Source organism: Pipistrellus kuhlii, unplaced genomic scaffold (assembly GCF_014108245.1).
Source record: "Pipistrellus kuhlii isolate mPipKuh1 unplaced genomic scaffold, mPipKuh1.p scaffold_m20_p_11, whole genome shotgun sequence".
Classification (NCBI taxonomy): domain Eukaryota; kingdom Metazoa; phylum Chordata; class Mammalia; order Chiroptera; family Vespertilionidae; genus Pipistrellus; species Pipistrellus kuhlii.
In genome coordinates this window covers 52,190,468-52,211,232 of record NW_023425416.1, presented here as the reverse complement: position 1 = coordinate 52,211,232, position 20,765 = coordinate 52,190,468, and the positions used below count along the sequence as shown (strand labels likewise).

At 51.2% G+C, this 20,765-nt stretch overlaps 1 protein-coding gene across 4 annotated transcripts in view; it reads right to left on the bottom strand.

Moving 5' to 3' along the window:
* The window catches only part of PRKAR2A (protein kinase cAMP-dependent type II regulatory subunit alpha), a 48,397-nt gene extending 27,632 nt beyond the window's left edge, over positions 1-20,765 (bottom strand). For 2 of the 4 annotated variants that reach the window (XM_036432357.2, XM_045579613.1), the window contains exons 1-2: positions 20,279-20,762; positions 7,084-7,119 (exon numbers count right to left, since the gene is read on the bottom strand). In XM_036432357.2, coding sequence (XP_036288250.1) covers positions 7,084-7,119; positions 20,279-20,519 — 277 coding nt within the window. In that variant the 5' untranslated portion in view covers positions 20,520-20,762. Of the gene's footprint in view, positions 1-7,083; positions 7,120-20,278 lie in introns of all 4 variants that reach the window. The other 2 variants (XM_045579615.1, XM_045579614.1) reach the window with 2 other exon arrangements.

Sequence of the window (20,765 nt, the reverse complement as noted above, 5' to 3'; positions counted from 1 at the left end):
TCCTCACAGCGGTATGCCTACTTCTGCCCCACCCTGTTACCATCCATTAAACCTGACGGTAGTGGTGAGGACACGCAGGTGAGCTACGAAGCAGGGGTGGAAAACCACAAAGTACACGACACGCAACATACACATCTGGCTACGGAGTGATTATGAGCAGAATCAGCTGGAGTAACTCACACGGACGGCTTACAGGCGTCCTCAAACTTTTTAAAGTGGGGGTCAGATGACGGTTCCTCAGAGAGCTGGAGGGCCGGACTATATGAACTACTAATTCCTACTGTAACACCTCGGCTGCGCTCACTGCCCAAAAAACCTGGCGGCCGGATCAGACTCCTCTGCGGGCCGCATGTGGCCCGCGGGCCGTAGTTTGAAGACACCTGGTTAGGAAATGAGGAGGAGCCCGGCCAGGTGGCTCAGGGTTCGGTACCCAAAAAGGCGGGGTTTGACCCGGTGGAGACACGAACCTCTGGAAGGGAACCCACTGACGTTTCTCTCTCTCTCGTCGATAAACATACCCTTGGGTGAGGATTTAAAAAGAAGAAAATAATAAAGTTTAGACAAGAGAGACACTGTGTCAGCTCTGCTCTAGGACATGACATAAACGTAATGCATGGTGACCCGTTTAACGGATAGAGCGTGGGCCTGTGTGTGCACTGCCTGCAGCACTTGTCTTTGTCGGAATTCAAAGACGCGAGGACGCTGCCGCCATCTGGTCCCTCAACCAGCGCGGGCGATGCTCTGCAGGGGGCTGTCCAGCCCGCGCCTCAGGCTCTGGGTGGCTGAGCCAGAGCCGTGAACAACTGGATGTGGAAATGACTCCTCATTGTTCTCCGAGCCGCTCGCTCCACACGCCCGCAGGCCGAGGCCAGGAGCGCCCAGGCCCCTGAGCCCCTCTTGGCACCGTCAGGGCGTCTGGGCAGGACCTGAGGAAGCTGCCCCGAGAGCGCCAAGCAGACGGCATGTTAGCCCGCAAGCCTCCGGCCGTGTCCTCAATGCTGCCAGCCCAGCCGGCTTTCCAAACGAGGGTTCACCAGGACTTCCTCTCCTCTCATCCCGTCTCCACCTCAGCTCCTCCTCTGCAGCCCTCTCATGGACCTTTATTCAGCCTGCCCCACTGCTCCTCCTTCGTCTTCACCTCACAAGCCCTGCGCTCCGGAGCCAGATGGGTACATGGGTATTACACTATGCCTTGAACAAAAGTAGTTATGTTCATTAAAATTATTAATATGTTTCTATTTGTGGAAAAATATTATGACTTTAATTTTCCAAACTGGTTCTGAATTTTTCCCCTTTTCTTCTAAACTCCCCCCCTTTGCCCTCTTCCTCTGTTTACACCCAGCCTCTCGATTTCCTGGTCCCGATCCCAAATTACTTCCCATTTTCTGTGTAGAAATCCACTTCTAAGTGTCCATGTGACTGTTCACACATCAGGAAGCTTGTCTCAGTGCACAGGCTCCCTGGGGGAGGCTGGATGGCCCTGTCTGCTGCAGCCTCAAGAGCTGAGCGCCGTGAGACGCTGCAGGCCCATTGAAAAGGAAGACTAGCCCTGGCCAGTTTGGCTCAGTGGACAGTGTCGGCCTGCGTACTCAATCCCCTGTGTGGGGCGTGCAGAAGGCAGCCGATCAGTGATTCTTTCTCATCACTGATGTTCCTACCTCTCTCACTCCCTCTTCCTTCCTCTCTGAGATCAATAAGAAACACATCAGAAAGAAAGAAGAGGAAGACTAGCAGACAGTCCATGTCTGAAGGGATTTATCTGCCAAAGGTCCCCAGCAGATGCCACTGGCCAGCAACGTGAACCCGTACAAAGCGACATGAGACTATCCAGTGCAGTCTTCTTCCAAACTGAACTGGTGCTGCCTTCACCCAGAATGTGACTCATTAAAATGTGCTGGTGGCCCCGACTCGGTTGGCTTAATGGACAGAGCGCCAGCCTGTGACCTCAGGGTCCCGGGTTTGGTTTCAGCCAGAGGCACATTCCCAGGCTGCGGGTTCCATCTCTAGTGGGGCCTGCAGGAGGCAGCCAATGATTCTCATCCTCGAAGTTTCTCTCTCCTCCCTCTTCTTTCCTTTCTGAAATCAATAATAAAATATAAAAAAATAATAACACATGAGTTGTTATTTTTAAAGTGCTTGTGAGAGGAACCTGCACGATACAAAGAGCACTGGTCCTGCTCACAAGCCCGAGCCCCGAGCTGGCCCGCCAGCGGGCGTTCTAGTCTGCGTGGGCGGCCAGAACGACCACCGCCCGGCAGCTTAAACAACGAAGTGTGTTTCCTCCCGGCCCAGAGGCTGGAAGGCCAAGATCCAGGCATTGGTTCTCCTGAGGCCCCTCTCTCTCCTTAGCTTGTAGCTGGATGCATTCTTTTTCTTTTTTATTTATTTTTATTTTTTTATTAAATTATTTTCTTTGTACATATACCATTGCCCCCCCCTGCATTCTTTTTATTTTTAAAAAATTTTATTGATTTTTAGATAAAGAGAGAGATCAGTTTGCTGTTCCATTACTGGTGCATTCATTGGTTACCTCTTGTGTGTGTCCTGACGGGAGATCAAACCCGCAACCTTGGCGTATGAGGAGGACGCTCTGACCACTGAGCTCCCAGCCAGGGCGATGCCTCCTGCTGTCCTCACATGGCCCCCCTCTGAGCTGGCACTCCTGGTGTCTCTCCCCCCACCCCCACCCCGCCTTTCCCTCCCCTCCCCTCCCTTTCTTTCCTTACCCCCCTTTTCTCCCCCCTTCCTCCCTCCCGCATTTCCTTCCTTCCTTCCTGTTTTGTTAATCCTCACCTGAGGGTATTTTTCCATTGCCCTTTTTTAGAGACAGTGGAAGGGGGGAGTAGAGACAGAGGGGCCGGGGATCAAGCCTGCAACCTTGGTCCATGCCCTTGGCCGGAATCGGACCTGGCACCCTGCCGTCTGTGAGCTGCCACTCTAACCACTGCCCCACCGGGCAGGGCTCGTCCTGTGCTGGTAAGGACGCCTGTCCTACTGGATTCGGCCTCATCGTCCGGACCTCATCTAACCCGTCAGCCTCCTCCACGGCCGTCTCCAAGGCAATTACACTGGGATTGGGCCTCAGCATATGACTTGAGGGAGACACACGATCCATAACACCGCGTTTCTGTGTTATTGTAAGCAGTGTTTAGTAGTATTTCCCCGCACCACAGCGATGGATGGAAAAATACTGAGTGCTGTGAAGGATAGAAAGAAAAATCCCTGCATCTAAGTACACTGCGAGCACCTGAGCCTTACGAGACGGGACGGCTGGTCACAGGCACCTGCCCTGCCGCACTGAGATTCCCAGCGGCCTCTCCTGTTGGCTGTGCCGGTCACCACCAGACGCAGACGCCTGCCGCCTGTGGCCTGAGGCCCCGCACACACATGCCACGGAATGGGCTTTGGAGCGTCAATACACGTCCAATCAGAGAGCGGCGGTTTTGGATGAAGTTTTTTAAGTGAACAGAATCAGACTAACATGTCAAAGGCAAAGACAGTTCACATAACTCAGGATCATCCCAGATAGCGGCCTCCGAAGAATTCATAAACTGCTCATTCAAGTCGAGACTGTCCTGCTAGGGCTGGGAGGCACTGCTCCTCACCCCCCCCCACTGTCTCTCCAGGGCCCCGTCCTTGGACTCTAATGATAAAACGGGGCGATAACACTGGAACCCGAAAAGGGTGAGTGATGGGGGGCGGGGCTCAGGGCCACTCAGTACCCGCTCGGTCGGTGCTGCTTCCCACTCCATCGCTGTGTCCGACGGCCGAGCCGAGCTCAGGCCCTCACACACTCCCACGCCCCACACGGCTAGTCTGTGCCCAACCCGCACCTCTGCTCCCACCGTATGTCACCTCCTTCCCCGCCTTCAGCCAAGCGGCCAGGCCCAGCTCCCCCTTCGAGTGTCAGGACACTGTCCCAGCCAGGCGCCTCCCTCGGGCACCGGCCAACCAGCGGCCTGTTCTCCATTTCCCGGCGCGTCTGCCTCCCTCCCGGGGCCCCCTCGGTGCGTGCCGAGGTGCGGCTGCAGTCCCTGACCACAGAGTGGGGCGTGAGTGGAGAGGAAGTGAGGAGAGTGGGAGGGAGGCCGGGGCAGTGCGTGCCAGGGCTGGAGTGGGAGCTGAGGAGCCGGCAGGTCCAGGGACACAGACTGGCACATGAGGAAAGGCTGTCACAGAGAGCGTGACCACAGAGGGGGGCGGGAGACAAGGTCGCTGGGAGAGAGGAGGTCGAGGACCAGAGGGCAGCCACGTGGGAACACAGAGGGCCCAGCGTGAGGCTCGGCTGAGTGTCCCCTCTGAGCCAGGAGTCACTCTTCCATTCCCGGTCGGGGCACAGGCGGGGTTGCGGGCTCGATCCCCAGCTCGGAGTGTGCAGGGGACAGCCGATCCATGATTCTCTCCCATCACCGATGCCTCTCTCTCCCCTCTCCCTTCCTCTCTGAAAACAGTAACTATTTTTTTAAAGAAACGGGACAATGTGGGGATTATCAGATGAGTACTAGTAAACAAGGAGGGTAGTAGCTGGTAGAATATAACAATGAGAGCTTGAAGCCGAGAATTTTAGGAAGGAGGGGAAGAAACGGTCTGAAAGGAGCCACGAGCAGCACAGACCCCCGTCAGTGCTGCCGGAGGAGAGGGAACAGCCGCCTGGAGGAGCCCGAACGGCAGGCGGAGCTTCAGGCGGAGCACAGGAGCCGCTGTGCTCAGAGGACAGGCCGAGGACCCCCGGAGACTGCCCACGAGGGTCGCGGCGATGGAGGGACACTAACCAGGGCTCCGCTCCCTTGGGCACACTGTCGCCTCCACTGCTGCGAGGGGCTCTCTCTGCCTTGCTCCAGTCTCCGGCCTGTTCGATGGGGATAACCGTAGCACGCACCCACAGTGTTAGTGTCAGAGTTTATTCAACAACACAAGGCAGGCAGGCAAGGAGAGAGACCTCGAAGCCGTGCACCGAGCAGTCTGCATGTCAGCGATTGCTACAGGCTGCTTCCTCTCCTGCATAACCCTTTTAGAATCTTTGATTTTCACTTAACATTTGAATAACATTAAAGGTCTTCGATGTTCAGCAGGATTATGAAAGCTAAGGGGGAGGAATGACAGCATGTGCTGCCTGAGCTCCGCAGCTCACGGACCGCAGCACGCCGAGCCCAGCAGCAGTCCCTGGCCAGCCCCGCTGTCCTCCACCTCCCCCACCGTCCTGCAGAGGCCAAGCGACACCACTGATCTTTCAGGAAAAAGGGACGCAGGCAAGCACGGACCGAAATGGGAGATGACCCCTCACAGGTCTTGCACCAGCCTTAGTCTCTTCTCATTTCCTATGTGAACAACTACACGTAAGAACACCTTCTTCTAGCTCCTTCAGCAGACGTGGTGCACAATGCTATCAAAGGCTTTCTGGGGAAATGAGCAGCTCTCCTCAAAGAGAAGGATCCGAGGACAGAAGGTAAGGGGAAGGGTGGGGGACATGAAAGAACAAGGTGACATGTGCAGCCTGAGTGACAATCCTGAGACACTAACATCCCAACACACAGCCAAACTCACGTTACACTAACTCGCTAGTAAAAGGCCTTTCTCCAAAATAAAGCAGAGGAACTCTGGATGCACCCACAAGTCAAACATTTATTATACGAAAAACTTTGGGAAAATATATTGACCAGCTCTATGAAAACAGGGGGTATCCTTCCCACCTGGCAGGTGTGGCTCAATGGCTGGGTGTCGACCTATGAACCAGGAGGTCATGGTTGGATTCCCGGTCAGGGCACAGGCCCAGGTTGTGGACTCGATCCCCAGTGTTGGGTGTGCAGGAGGCAGCAGATCAGTGATTCTTTCTCATTATTGATGTTTCTACCTCTCCCTTCCTCTCTGAAATCAATAAAAAGATGTTTTTTTAAATGGGGAGGGGGGTTCCTTCTCAGCTAAGGAGCAATCCTGAAGAAGAATAAGAAAGAAGAGGATGTACAATATATATCCAGCAAATACTTGCTGAGTGCCTGCTATGTACCAGGCAGTTCAAGGTAACAGTTACGTAAGAAAAACTTTGGGTACATTAAAAAGATAACAAAAGTAAAATAAATAGCACAACCAATGTGAAAAACTTTGCATTAAAAATTTCAAAAGGTTAAAAATCATGACAGAAATTTACTCAAACTTACAAAAGTAATCTAGACCAGTGGTCGGCAAACTCATTAGTCAACAGAGCTAAATATCAACAGTACAACGACTGAAATTTCTTTTGAGAGCCACATTTTCTAAACTTAAACTATATAAGAAGGGAGATGGTTTTTAACTTAATGGGGGTCCTCCTTAGCTGGCCTTTGCTAAAAATGAATGGGGCCAAAGAGCCGCATGTGGCTCATGAGCCACAGTTTGCCAACCACTGATCTAGATCATAATAGATAAAAGATTCAAGTATTACCAAATTAGGGAAAATAAAAATGGGTTTCCCATGTTTGGGAACAACCAAAGGAGTGCCAAACAAAACAGCCGGAGGCACTGATTTCCCTCCGGCTGCAGGAGGGGGCACGTGTCCGGGAAAGGTCTGGGGGAGGAGGCACTGCTTTCCCTCCGGCTGCAGGAGGGGGCGTGTCCGGGAAAGGTCCCGCGGAGAGGCCTGTGCGGGCGCTCTCCCCGTGGCTGTTCTAACGATCTCCGATCTCCGGAAAGCAACACACAGAAAAGCGAAGGCAGCATATATATATACTCTGAACTGAAAATGAAATAGGATGAAAAAAATCAGAAAAATTTTGTAATGTTCTGAATGCTGTTAACTTTTTAAAAAATATATACTTTTATTGATTTTTTACAGAGAGGAAGAAAGAGGGAGAGTTAGAAACATCGATGAGAGAGAAACATCAATCAGCTGTCTCCTGCACAGCCCCTACTGGGGATGTGCCCGCAACCAAGGTACATGATCTCAACCAGAATCGAACCTGGGACCCTTCAGTCCGCAGGCCGACTTCTACCCACTGAGCCAAACCAGCTAGGGATGCTGTTAACTTTTTATTAAAAAGAACAGTTTGTTTTTATTTACAATAACCCTTTCTTAAAACATAGCAGTATGTTTTGAAAGAGAACATATACCTGATACTCGCCGATTCTGTCTACTAGGAATTGGAACTGCAAAAGAAAGAAGAAACAACATTTATTTAGTCATCATAATATCATATGACCCCATTTTATCCTCCCATTTTGCAAAGATCTTTGACAACAAAACTAGGAACCACAACACCAATAATGGGTCAATTCACACTCTTCCATAATCAACCACAGACAGTTCAGCATGATAAAATAAAGACAATATAAAGGAATACAGATGATGTTTTATAGAATTGTATCCCTGAAACCTATATAATTTTATTAACCAATAACAACCACCCCAATAAATTCAATTAAAAAGACAATATAAAGAATAATGTCTCTTTGAAAACAGGCTCTTTATACCTTCATTGCACTTAAAGGTGACAATTTTTATTTCTGCTCACATCCACATCCCATCTAATTTACATCACACCAAATGAATAAGAAATCTACCAAATGTATTGGTAATGTTATCACAACAAATAGTTAAGTGCTTTCTTTAATATTCTTTAAAAACAATCCCAAGACCTGCTAGATAGTAGCATTTGTTTCATCTTCAAATAATTTAATGAGTATTACAAGAAAATGAAAAATAAATTAACCATTAAGTCACAGTCTCAATTATGGGAGGATTTTCTCCTGCCCATGGTTAGTGAAAAGAACAAAAGAACCCACGCATTTTTATCTTTGCTAATTTTTTCTATTTTTCACTTGTCATTCCTGTTTGATGGTTACCTAAATTCTCACTACTAAACTATATCATCTTAATAAGCCTTTTTTTAACCTTCAAAGCTTAATCTAATTATCTCTGTGTGTTTTAGTCTTCTTACCTTCCAAAAATAAGAAATTTGAGTATTTGTGAAAAACCAATTACAGGTAGCTTAGAGAGCCTAACTCAACTCATGTGCGGTCTCTGAGACCAACAGACCCAGGAAGGAGGCAAATGCTGATCCTACTCCAGTGGCTGGCAAACTCACATCAGTCAACAGACCAAACATCAACAGGACAACGACTGAAATTTCTTTTGAGAGCCAAATTTTTTAAACTTAAACTATATAGGAAGGTACACTGTCATTAACTTAATTAGGATACTTCCTAAGCTGGCCTTTGCTAAAAATGAAAGGGGCCAAAGAGCCGCATATGGCTCACGAGCCGCAGTTTGCCAACCACTGTCCTATATACCAAAAGCCATAGTATAAGTGTCCAGTCGACTGGTTGGCCTTTCAAACTATCAAAGCATACTATGCTAATGATATGCTAAAGCCACTCAATCACTCGCTATGATGTGCACTGACCACCAGGGGGCAGACAGTCTACCATGGGGTCCAGCTGATTGGGGCTGAGTGAGATGGGCTGGACAAGCCCTGGAGCTCTCCCTCGGTTGGCCAACCTCTGGAGTCTCTCCCCAGCCAATGGTGCACCAGTGGGGTCCCTCAGCCTGGCCTGCACCCTCTCACAACCCGGGACCCCTTGGGGGATGTCAGAGAGTTGGTCTCCGCCGGAGCCCGCAGGCCAAGCGGGGGGACCCCACTGCTACACGGATCCATGCACCAGGCCTCCCGTTTACTGTAAAGGGTTAGAATTAGCTTTCTGCTCAGCACGGGGTCAAAGTCAAGTTACTGGAACAAATGGGGGAAGAAGGAATCAAAAGAAAGCCCCCGTCATTACTGGCAGAAAAGTCCCTCTCTGCTTCTCCAATGGAACAGCAGATCAGTCACAAGGAGATGACACATTCAGCTCAAGTACAGGCTCTGTGTGCCCTGCACTGCGTAGACCATTGGGAGACCAGTGAACGAGGAAACGCTCCTGACTTCATGGAGCTCGCGTTCCAGTTTGATGGCTACGGTCAGGTTCCTTGATCATTTGGAACAAAGTGCCTGCCACTCAGGGAGAGAGGTGGAATGAAATGCACATCAGCCTAAGCTCTCATCCCAGGCCTTCGGGGTTTCCGTGATCAAAGCCACGAAACATTAGGACACAACCTACAGTTATAACCCACACTCTGAACTAATTCAGTATGGGCGCTATCAGAGGCTACCTCAGACAAAGAGCACAGAACTATTATAAAGTAACAACAGTGTGTTTAAAACAAAGACATAAACATCTCAAAAGCATAGAGAATAAGATACAACCAAAAACAACCAGGAAATTTGAAAACACACACACACACACAAAAAAAAACAAATAACAAAAAAACCCCTGAACATCTAAGAGAAAAATAACAAGTCATTGAAATTAAAAACTATAATGCAAGGCATATTCTTAGTATATAACACCTTAAAATGCTGAAAAATCCAAACTGCAAAATGATATCATCTTATTTATAGGAAATTTTACAGAATCCACAGACATGATAAAATTTTACTTTTATTCTGTTGTCAAATCATATTTCATGTAACTAATTCAAAGGAAATGAAATCTATGCACAGCCATTATTATTTTTTTACTGATTGATTTTAGAGAGAGAAAGGGAGAGGTGGAGAGAAGCATTAATTTATTGTTCCACTTATTTATGTATTCATTGGTTGTTGGTTTTTTGTTTTTGTTTTTTTTTTAAAGATTTTTAATTGATTTTTAGAGAGAGAGAGGAAGGGAGAGGAAGAGAAAAACATTGATATGAGAGTGAAACATCCATCAGTTGCCTCTTGTATGCACTCTGACCCAGGGTCAAGCCTGCAACCTTTGAACTGGCTCAACCAACTGAACCACACCAGCCAGGCTGTTGTTTGTTTTGTTTTGTTTTGTTTTGTTTTGTTTAGCTAGAGAGAGAAGGAGGGAGGGGGAAGAGAGAGACATCCATTTGTTGTTCCATTTATTTATGCATTCATTGGTTGCTTCTTGTATGTGCCCTGATCTGAGATCCAACCCGTGACCTTGGTGAACTGGGATGATGCTCTAACCAACTGAGCTACCTGGCCAGCCTACATGCATAGTCTTTAGCATAAACAATGTGTTAATATGAATAAAATTTTGTACAAAAAGATGAGAAAAAGTAATAAAATAAACAATGTGTTGAAATTCATTTAATTTGTTTCACACTATACTTAACTAGAATTTTTAAATGCAAACTTAAAATCACTAATTTCATATATCATGCAAAAAAGACAAAATAATTATATATATTTAAAATTTTTTTTATTGATTTCAGAGAGAGGAGAGGAGAAGGCGCAAGAGAGAAATCTCAGTGATGAGAGAGAATCATCAATCGGCTGCCTCCTGCATGCTCCCTTCTTGGACATGTGCCCTGACAGGGAATCAAACTGTGACCTCCTGGTTCATGGGTCACACTCAACCACTGAGTCACACTGCCAGGCACGAAAGTACTTTTTAAATTCCTAAAGCATTCCCTGCTACGGTGAAAGAGTCCAAAGGGTAAAAAAATAAGTTGAGTTGCAGTAGAAAATGTAATTAAAAACAGGCACTTGAGGCATTTTAGCTTGAATGAATGAGCGGATAAAAAGGTAAACGAATGGGTGAAAACACGCTGCCTGGGAAACCTGTTCTTTAATTCTAATTAGCACACGTCTCACAGATCTCCCAGGGCCAGGCCAGGCCCCTGCAGCTGAACAAGACACACCGGGCACACAGAGAACACAATCAAAGACCTCGACCGCGAGGCCGTCTTCCTCCAAGTTCACGGCCGCTGAGGGACTCGGAGAGCACATCCGCCTCTACGTGACTCAGATCCTCAGGCAGCACAAGCACGAACATGCTCCCAGCAGAAAGCAGTGCCTCACGCACTGAGAGCAGTCATGTGACACTCACAGCGGTGTGGCATACACCGCGCATCGCTGGGTACACCGCGCTCGTGGGAAGGTCGAGGGCAGGCAGGTCCCTGGCCTGCAGAAGGAAGGTCTAAGCATGAAGGCGAGTGCGCCTGTGATCCCGGGAAATAACAGGAGTGTGATGCGCACGTCTGCCAACAAGCACAGACAGGAGAGCCCACCGGTGAGCAGGGCACGGGGAGCCCGCAGCCGCAGAGACGCAGGAGCGATAAGCTGGTTATTTGTCTTTTCTTCCCCATTGGGGCGGAGAGCAGAAACAAAGCCTAAAGAACTCGACCGAGGTTCCCGGGGAGGTACCTGTAAACCCGGAAAAGGGAGGCTGACGGGAGAGGAACTAGGAGGAAGGAAGGCTCCTCCCATCCCAGGAGGGCAGGCAGGCGAGCCCTCCAGCCCGGACAGCTGTACGGCCAGGAGGGAAGGGGACCCCACAGAAGGCGCTGGAAGCGCTCCGAGTGGCCCGCTGGGGGGCGCAGGAGGCACCGCAGGCGGGTGCAGCCCTGCCTGCAGCGGGTGGCAGGGCTGAGGCGAGTGTGGCTGCGGACGGCAGGAAAACAATGGGTCCAGAGATGGACACCGTTTAGGGACAGGCTCCATGTTTCCTCACAAATGTCGAAAGATAAAATCACATCCTTACAAGCATTAGAGACAACATCTTCAATGTGGATAGCACTCAATCTATAAAGAAGGGTGCTGTCATAGGTTCCAAAATCACAAAATGTCGGATGGCCACGTATCCATAAAGTCATCGTTGTAGGATATACCTATTCCTTGGCAGCCCACCGAACGCAGCCGATGCTGCCAGTCTCCCGTTCACCGACGCCCCCTTCCCCTCATTACTCACATCCACTTCCTACAACTCCATCTGCTCTGCCTCCCACAGCACTGCCTGATCAGCCGCCTTCCCCATCTCCGTCATCCTGTCTGCAGGGCAGCCTTCTTCCCTACGGCTGGAACAGCCCCCGTGCCTCCCGCCAGCTCCAGTCCACGCTAGGAATGCTCTGCCTGCAGCCGCTCTCTCCCCGCTCCCTCTCCCTCCCAGGTCTCCTCTCGGGTGGTGGGGGCACAGCCTCAGCCGGCAGTCGGACATCCCTCTCCCAGTCCCCACCGCCTTGCTCAGGTAACGATTTCCAACGGGCCACCTTGTCAGGGGAGCCATGGCCGACCTGCTATGAGGCCAAACGCCTCACAGGCTCTGAGAAGCCCAGCCTTTCCTCTGAAGCAGCAGTGGCGGGTGCGAGCTGCATGACCAGTGGCGCCTGGGCTGATCTGTCTCCCCTGCAGGCTGAGTCCCCCCAGGGAAGCGGAGGTGGTGTGTGTGCCTAGCGATTTATTCCCAATGCCTGGCACATGACAGATCTTTAGTATGTGTTTGCCTACTGTGGTTATAAACGCGTACGTGTGCCAGAATACATAGGAACATCCGCCCTCCAGAAACTGGGGACCTGATGACCACAGGCTAAGGAGTCAGGGGATGGACAACCAGGAATGCAAAGATACGATGAAACGTCCAGAGCAGCTCTATTCAGTCACCGAGCCCTGGAAACAGATGAGTGGGTAAATCCATACAATGACATACTACTCAGCAATAAAAGCTATTGGTAACATAAATAACCTGGATGACTCTCAAAGACATCATGCTGAGTGGGGGAAACAGTCTCATTCTCTCCCTCCAGGAGCTCAGGCTCACTCCCTCTCCCCGCCCCCAGGCACGCATCTCTAAACCCAGGGAATCCACCGGGCTGTGGCTAGTCCTGGTCTTCCTCCCTGACCGTTTCTAAGGACCCCTTTTCTCTGACTTCTTCTCTTATTATTATTAATTTCAGAGGAAAAGGGTATTATTATTATTATTATTATTATTAATTTCAGAGGAAAAGGGGGAGAGGGAGAGAGGGCACAAAGTAACTCCCAACGAGCAAAATGTTTCCCCGATTATTTTCCTTCAAGTTGCTTTTTATTTGAATAGAAAGTCTTGATCCGTTATTAGAGTAAATGCTTAATGTTGCAATAATCTCTCATCCTTCGACAGTCTGTGAACGAAGACCCCCGTGCCACGGCCACAAACACCAGCTCCGGACACGGTCCCAGAACGCAGACCGGCCGCCTGCGCCTGCCCACGGGTGTGCGCTGACGGCCCAGCTGCACGTGGCCTCCGAGGAGGCGCCGGAGGCGCACTGCAGCTCCGCTTTCGTGTTAAAGGAGAGGGAACGAGCCTTTTATGTCCTGGGAATAAGTGCTCTCTAATTTGTGGGTTTTTAAGAATTTTTATTAATTTCAGAGAGGAAGGGAGAGGGAGAGGCAGATAGCAACATCAACGATAAGAATCACTGATTGGCTCCCTCCTGCATGCCCCACACCGGGGATCGATCAAGCTCTCAACCAAGGACTAACCAGGAATCGAACCGTAACCTCCTGGTTCATAGGTCAATGCTCAACCACTGAGCCATGCTGGCCGGGCTCTAATTTGTTTTTAATAATCGTATCTCCTTAGGAAGGGCCACTACACTCAGAGAGCTCACCTTTTTCATTTTTTGGAAAATAATTTTCCACACAGCCCGTTCTCATAGCCACTTATAAAGGGTGGGGAGGGAGGGAGGAAGAGAAGGCATTTTTTAGCTCCTTAAGTGGAGAAAGGTGTCCCTGAAAGGCAGCAACTCCATATCCTCACACCCAAGAAGCCGTCAGCCCCCGAGCCTCACCAGAGTCACAGAGCGTACTCGTGATGTGACGAGGACAGGACTCATGACTGCGTCTCAGAGAAAAGCCCGGCACAGGAGAAGCAGTGTCTGATCCGCGGTGCTTTATCTCACTTCTAACTGGAGGCTGACCTGCTCTTTTCTATCACTGAAAGCCACGTGTGGGCAGATCACTAGGACATCATTCTTTTTCACAAATTTAAAATATTTGAATAGTGAGTATCAGAAGCAGAGCGACAGAAAAAGCAAGAGATCTTCTGCATTCTCAATGAAGTAACTCCATAAAAAAATAATCCAAGGAAGGATAACTAAATCACTTAACTTTGATTTTAAATAGTGCGCTATTTCCAGAAACCACAAAATAAAAGTTAGTGATTATAATAATTACAACTAGAGGCCCATTACACAAAAATTTGTGCACTGGGGGGAGGGGGGGAGAGGATCCCCTCAGCCGGCCTGCGCCCTCTCACAATCCGGGGGCCCCTCAGGGAGGGTGCCTAGGCCTGGCCTGAGATCAGGGCCTATGGGGCTTCCCTTTCCGGCTGCAGGCAGCCGGCCCCACCCCCGCCACTGCCACGGCTTGCCATCTGTGCAGCACTGCCTCCTCCCCCCACCAGTGGCCTCCCTCTGCAGGTGGCAGGTGTGGGGTGCGATGGCTTGGCTGGCCAGGCCTCCCTCTGCGGGGGATCGCTGGCTGGCCGCACATCTGCACAGAGTCACCACCGTGGCCTGGCCTCCCTCTTTCTTTGCTGGGGGCAGGGCCAGTCCTGGGAGGGGCTGTCTGCCTACCTGATGGCTCCTAATTGCTGGCCTGCCTGATCCGTTAGGGGCGGAGCCAGCCCAGCAAGGGGCCATGGTGGGTCTGGTCTCTGGTCTTCCAGTCCTTACACTTATGGTGGCTGACCTTTTATTACATAGGATTGCTTCCAATATTTTCCATCATAAAAATTATCTTTTTATTTTTTTTTTCAAGAAACTAAAAAGTTTATCAAGAGCAAATGAAAAATTCCAACACATAATCATCCAGAAATAGCTCACCATCTCTCATCAGATACTGAAAAGTTTTGAGAATTGAAAGGGGATCCAATAAGCTGTCTTTTCTTTCATTTCCAGATAAAAGATTTATAATTTTTAGTTGACATATTTTAAGAAGAAAGCCCCTCAAAAGGTCTAAATTATAAACGTTTTAAAAATGCATCTGTGGCCGAAACCGGTTTGGCTCAGTGGTAGAGGGTCAGCCTGCGGACTGAAAGGTCCCAGGTTTTATTCCGGTCAAGGGCATGCACATTGGTTGCGGCGACATCCCCAGCAGGGGGTGTGCAAGAGGCAGCTGATGGATGTTTCTCTCTCATCCATGTTTCTAACTCTCTGTCCCTCTCTCCTCCTCTCTGTAAAAAATCAATAAAGTATATATTTTTAAAAATGCACCTGTGCCCTGCCAGTGCGGCTCAGTGGTGAGAGCATGGTCCGGTGCACCAGGTCTCTGATCCTCAGTCAGGACACACACCTCGGCTTCAGCTTCAATCCCTGGTCAGGGCGGGTGAGGGAGGCAACCGATCCATGTACCACCCTCACTTCGATGTTTCTCTCACTCCCCACCTTCTCCCTCTCTAAAATCAATAACAATTCATTCGCTTCTCTTTCATATATCCATGACATTCAAAATGGCCAACAGACAGATAAGCCAGAAAAATCAACGACCAGTTTCAAGGAGATAATATTCCTTTAGCTTTAACATTCACATTTGTTAGAATCAAGTAAGTAGAAGACAAGGCTTTGAATGAAGGGCATAAAGACATACAATCTTAAAGTACCTGTAAGTGAAACCACTGCTCAGTTACTTAACATTCCTGTCCAGTTTGAGGATGTGCTGTTCCCGTCTCCCCCGTCCTAACCGGCCCGCCATTCTCTTGTTCCAGCAGCTGCCACCTCTCCACTGGCTCCTTCCGCTCAGCAAGCAAGCGTGCAAAGAGTGGTCCTCCCATAACAAACAAACCAAACCATGTCTCACAACCTCAGTTCCCTCCGGTCCGGCTTCCCTTCCTCAAAAAGCACTCCCCATCGTCCCCTGCCTCATCTTTTGCCCCCACCTGCACGCCCGCGCACGCACACACACACACACTCACTCACTCACTCCCGCGTGCGCGCGCACACGTACACACACACACACACACACACACACTCACTCACTCACTCCCGCGCGCACACACACACACACACACACTCACTCACTCACTCCCGCGCACACACACACACACACACACACACACACTCACTCACTCCCGCGCACACACACACACACACACACACTCACTCACTCCCGCGCACACACACACACACACACACACTCACTCACTCCCGAGTGCGCACACGTACACACACACACACACACACTCACTCACTCACTCACTCCCACACACACTCACTCACTCATTCCCTGACCCACTGCCATAAACCTCGCCCCACGACCCCCGGAGCCTCTCTGAGAACCACACTGGGCCAATCACTTCAACACCGGCCTCACCGACTGGCCTCTCCTCTGCTCCCACCACCAAGGCCCAGCCCACCCTCCCTCAGCTCCCACCTGTGGCCCCTCAGGCTCCGGGGTCAGCCCCGTCCTCCTTCATCCATTTACTCAACAGGAGGTCTGTGAGGACCCACTGTGGGCCGGGCTAAATGGAAACAAAACAATCCAAAACCAATAAGAATGTTACATCATTACCGAGCCCCAAAGGAACCAGAGGGGCCGCTCCAGGCAGGTAAATATGGAAAAGGCCCTCCGAAGCAGAGCCTAAAGGCAGAGCTGGTCAGAGCCAGGGAAGCAATCAGACAAGCCGGGGAGGGAACGCCTGGCCAGTGAGAACTGAGCTAAGCGGGAAGGAGGGCAGGAGAAAAGGCAGAGAAAACGGACCACACCTCGCAGGGCTGTGCGGACCACAGAAGAGAGGGGATTCACTTCCCTTGCAATGAGGGGATTAAACTGCAGAGTGATGAGATTTGGTCTCCATTAAAAAACTCTGGCCCGGCAGGTGTGGGTCAGTGTTTAGGCATCAACCCATGAACCAAGAGGTCAATGGGTTTGATTCTGTCAGGGCACATGCTGGGGTTGCAAGTTTGGTTCCCAGCAGGAGGCATGCAGGAGGCAGCCAACTGATTTCTCTCTCACTGATGTTTCTAACTCTCCATCTCCATTCCATTAATCTCTCTCAAATCAATAAAAATATATATTTTTTTAAATCACCCCTATTCAATTTCAGAACGTTTTCTTCATCCCAAACAGAAACTCTGCAACTATCTACACCAGCGGTCCTCAAGCTTCCTCATGCTGCAACCCACAGATTGAGAACCACTAGCAGGGTCGCCTAAGACCATCGGAAAACAGATGTTTACATTACGATTCATTAACAGTAACAACATGACAGTTATGAAGCAGCAACAAAAATAATTTTATGGCTGGGGGTCACCACAACTTGACAATCTGTATTAAAGGGTCGTGCTGAAGCCGGTTTGGCTCAGTGGTAGAGCGTCGGTCTGCGGACTGAAAGGTCCCAGGTTCGATTCGGGTCAAGGGCATGTACCTTGGTTGTGGGCACATCCCCTGTAGGAGGTGTGCAAGAGGCAGTAAGATGTTTCTCTCTCATCGACGTTTCTAGCTCTCTATCTCTCTCCCTTCCTCTCTGTTAAAAATCAATAAAATATATTTAAAAAAAAAAAAAAAAAGGTCGTGGCATTAGAAAGGTTGAGAACCACTGGTCTACACTAATAAAAGACAAATATGCAAATTGACTGCACCTCCACAGCACCCACCAGCCAATCATGAGTATTAACCCAACAAAGATGGTGGGTTAATTTGCATATGCAGGCCCAGAGTGAAGACTGGAGATTTAAGACTGAAGAGGCTTGGCTTCTCTGCTGTGGCTGGAGAGGGGAAGCCAAGCCTGACCGGCTGGCTGAGAAGCCTCGCCTGGAGGCGTGGCTTCTCCACGGCGGCCAGAGCGAAGGCCCGGGTGCCGGGTGCCGGGTCCGGAGGAGACGGGTGCGGCAGCCAGGGGAAGGGAGGCTGCTGCACGAATCTCCATGCAACGGGCCTCCCCTTAAACCCTAACTCCCCACTGCCGGCCCCGGGCCCAGAAACGTCTCTGACTTTCTCTATGAATCTGCTGTTCTAGGCGCCTCATGTGAGCAGAATCATACAATGTCTGCCTTTGTGTCTGGCACATTTGCACTAGCAGGATGTTTTCAAGGCCCCTCTGTGTTGTGGCATGAATGTACCAGTATGAGAATCTCATTCCTTTTTGGGGGTGAATACTACTCCGTTGTAAACAGTTAACACGTTTTGTTTATCCACTCATCACTGATGGGACACGGCTGTTCCTGCCTTCAGCTACAGTGAGCAACACTGCAGTGAACAAGCACCTGCTCGACTCCCTATTTTCAAGTCCTCTGGGGAACACAGCCGCAGGGTTGCTTGATCGTACGGGAATTCTATGTTTAACTTTCTGAGGAGCCGCCAGGCTGTTGCCCACAGCAGCCCGACCATTTCCCTCCTCCAGCGGTGAGCAGAGCTCCCTCCTCTGCAGGCTCCCCACACGGGCTCCTTCCTGTTCGTTCCCAACAGCCTCGCTCCTGAGCGTGAGGCAGTCACCTCACTGTGTGTAAGGCTCTAGTCTGTTATCTGTAAACAGCTCTCCCCGTGCCGACTTCTATAATTACACACAGCACAGCACTGGAGAGACATAAACAAGAAGCATTTAAATACCAGTAAGATAAAGCACGGGTCACCAAAATCCAAGCCAACTCAACTTTGAAAAAGGAATAAAAAACACACACAAAGAATGAAGACATTACACAAAACTTGTAAACACCATTCTACTCATCTGGGAATAATTCCTAAAATCTTTCTTTTCAGCCAAATTACCAACTATCCAGGTAGTCCCAGGGTCCAATAAAAACTGTCACAATTCGTGGGCACCAGATGGGAGGGGTTTGGGTGAAAAGGTGAAAGGGATTAAGTATAAATACCAGTTATAAAAATAGTCACGAGGACATAAAGCACAGAATAGGAAATATAATCACTAATCTATAATAACAAAAGCATAAGATGCTAATTAAACCGATGTGGGGGCTGGGGCAGAGGTGGCCGCCATGGGGGCAGGGGCCAAGGAAGAGGGGTGGGCAGGGGTGGGGAACGGGAGCCCCTTGCACAGACTTGGTGCATCGGCCTCTAGTATTGTAATAACTGTGTGCTGCCAGGCGGGACCAGACTTACGGGAGGCAGGGGTCCTCAAACTGTTTAAAGTGGGGGCCAGATCACGGTCCCTCAGAGAGCTGGAGGGCCGGACTATATGAACTACTAATTCCTACTGTAACACCTCGGCTGCGCTCACTGCCCAAAAAACCTGGCGGGCCGGATCAGACTCCTCTGCGGGCCGCATGTGGCCCGCAGGCTGTAGTTTGAAGACGCCTGCAAGGCATACAGATAAAGGTCCCATCACTGTATTCATAAAACTAGTTTTGTATGTCAACTCTAATTTTAAAATAAACTTTTAAAAAGAGACCAGAGAAAAAAAATGTTGAAAAGCAGTTTCCAACTGTGATTTCCAGACAGGACAGTGAGACACACCGAGGGCCCCTCCTGAAACGAAGCCTTTACAAGATGGATCCCCGGGAGACTGCTGCCACCAAGCAGGCCTGACCACAAAGCGAATGCGTGGCCGGATTTGGGGAACGGCGGTCTGCGTCCCAGGGCTGAGTGAAGACCCATAGTTTAATGGCAGGAAGTTGAGGGAACACGGAGAGCTTGGATAAACCGAGGGAAGTGGTCCCGAGCACTGACGCCTGCACAGCAACGGCCCACAGGGACCGCCTGGCCAGCACGACTTGATGTGGATTCAGCTCGGGGAGGTTTCTCTTTTCCTTTCTTTTCCGGGGGGATCTGACAACACTGGTCTCTAACCTCCTCTCTCAGCAGCCTTCCCCGCTCTGTGAAATCCGGGCTGTTCCAGAGCGGGTAACAGCCCCGGGGTCTGCAATGTAAGAAAGGCGAACTCACCTCAGAGGGAAGGCAGGAGAGGGTGGGGGAAGGAGGAGAGATCAGCCAGAGGGCTGTGGGCATGCATAGGAGCCTAGCCAGTGGTCTCTGACAGCAGGGGAATAGGGACATGCATGGGGAGGGGTTTGGGACAGGAATGGGGGGGAGGGGTGAGGACAAATATGTGATACCATAATCAAATAAAATTTTAAAAATAATAACGAAATAAAAACACATTAGAAAGCCCTAGCCGGTGTGGCCCAGTGGATAGAGCTGGCCCGCGGACAGGTTCGGACCGGAGGTCCCAGGTTCGGTTCTGGCCTGGGCACATGGCCGGGCGGTGGAGGGTGCAGGGCCAGCCCTCACTGGTCCTCTCTCCCCTCGGAGATCCCTGACAGTGGGTGTCCGGGGGGCACCTGGGCAGAGGGGGACGCGAACCCCTTAAACCGCCGCGGCGGGGACGGCAGCACAGGCTCTCCCCTCCGCTCCACTCCCGTCCAGGCTCGAAGTTTCCCGGGAACTTTTCACCGACGAACGCTTCCCCGGCTTCCCCCCTCCGGGCCGGGCGGAGTGTCCCCGCCTCCGGGGCTCCGGGCCCCGCGCGCTCTCCTCGGAGGCGGGACCGGCCCGCTCCCTCCGGGCGCCCGACAGGCGCGGCCCGCCCCGGCCCCGCGCGGCCCGCCGCCTACCGTCCGCCTCCTCCTCGGACTCGGACTCGGTCTCGCTCTCCGCCCCGGCGGCGCCCGGGCCCGGCCCCTCCGGCGCCCGCGCGGCGGCGGGCGGCGCGCCGGCCGGGGCGCGGGCCTCGCGCACGCGGGTGAAGTAGTCGATGGCGAAGTCGACGAGGTCGGGCGGCCGCCGGCGCAGCACCTCCACCGTGTAGCCCTGCAGCAGCTCCGTGAGCCCCGGCGGGATCTGGATGTGGCTCATGCCGGCGGCGGCGGGACCGGACCGGCGGGGACCGGGGTGCCGGCCGCCGGCGCCGCCCTCACGCCGGCCTCGCGCCCGCCGCCCGCGTGGTCTCCTCACGCGCGACCGCGGTCGGCTCCTCGCGCGGCTGCGCGTCTCCGGGCCGCAGACCGCCCGCCGCTCGCCCGGCCGGTGCCGCCGCCGCCGCCGCCGCCCAGGGAGCCAGCAGCGGGCAGCGGCACGGGCGGGGCCGGCCCGGGTTGTGAC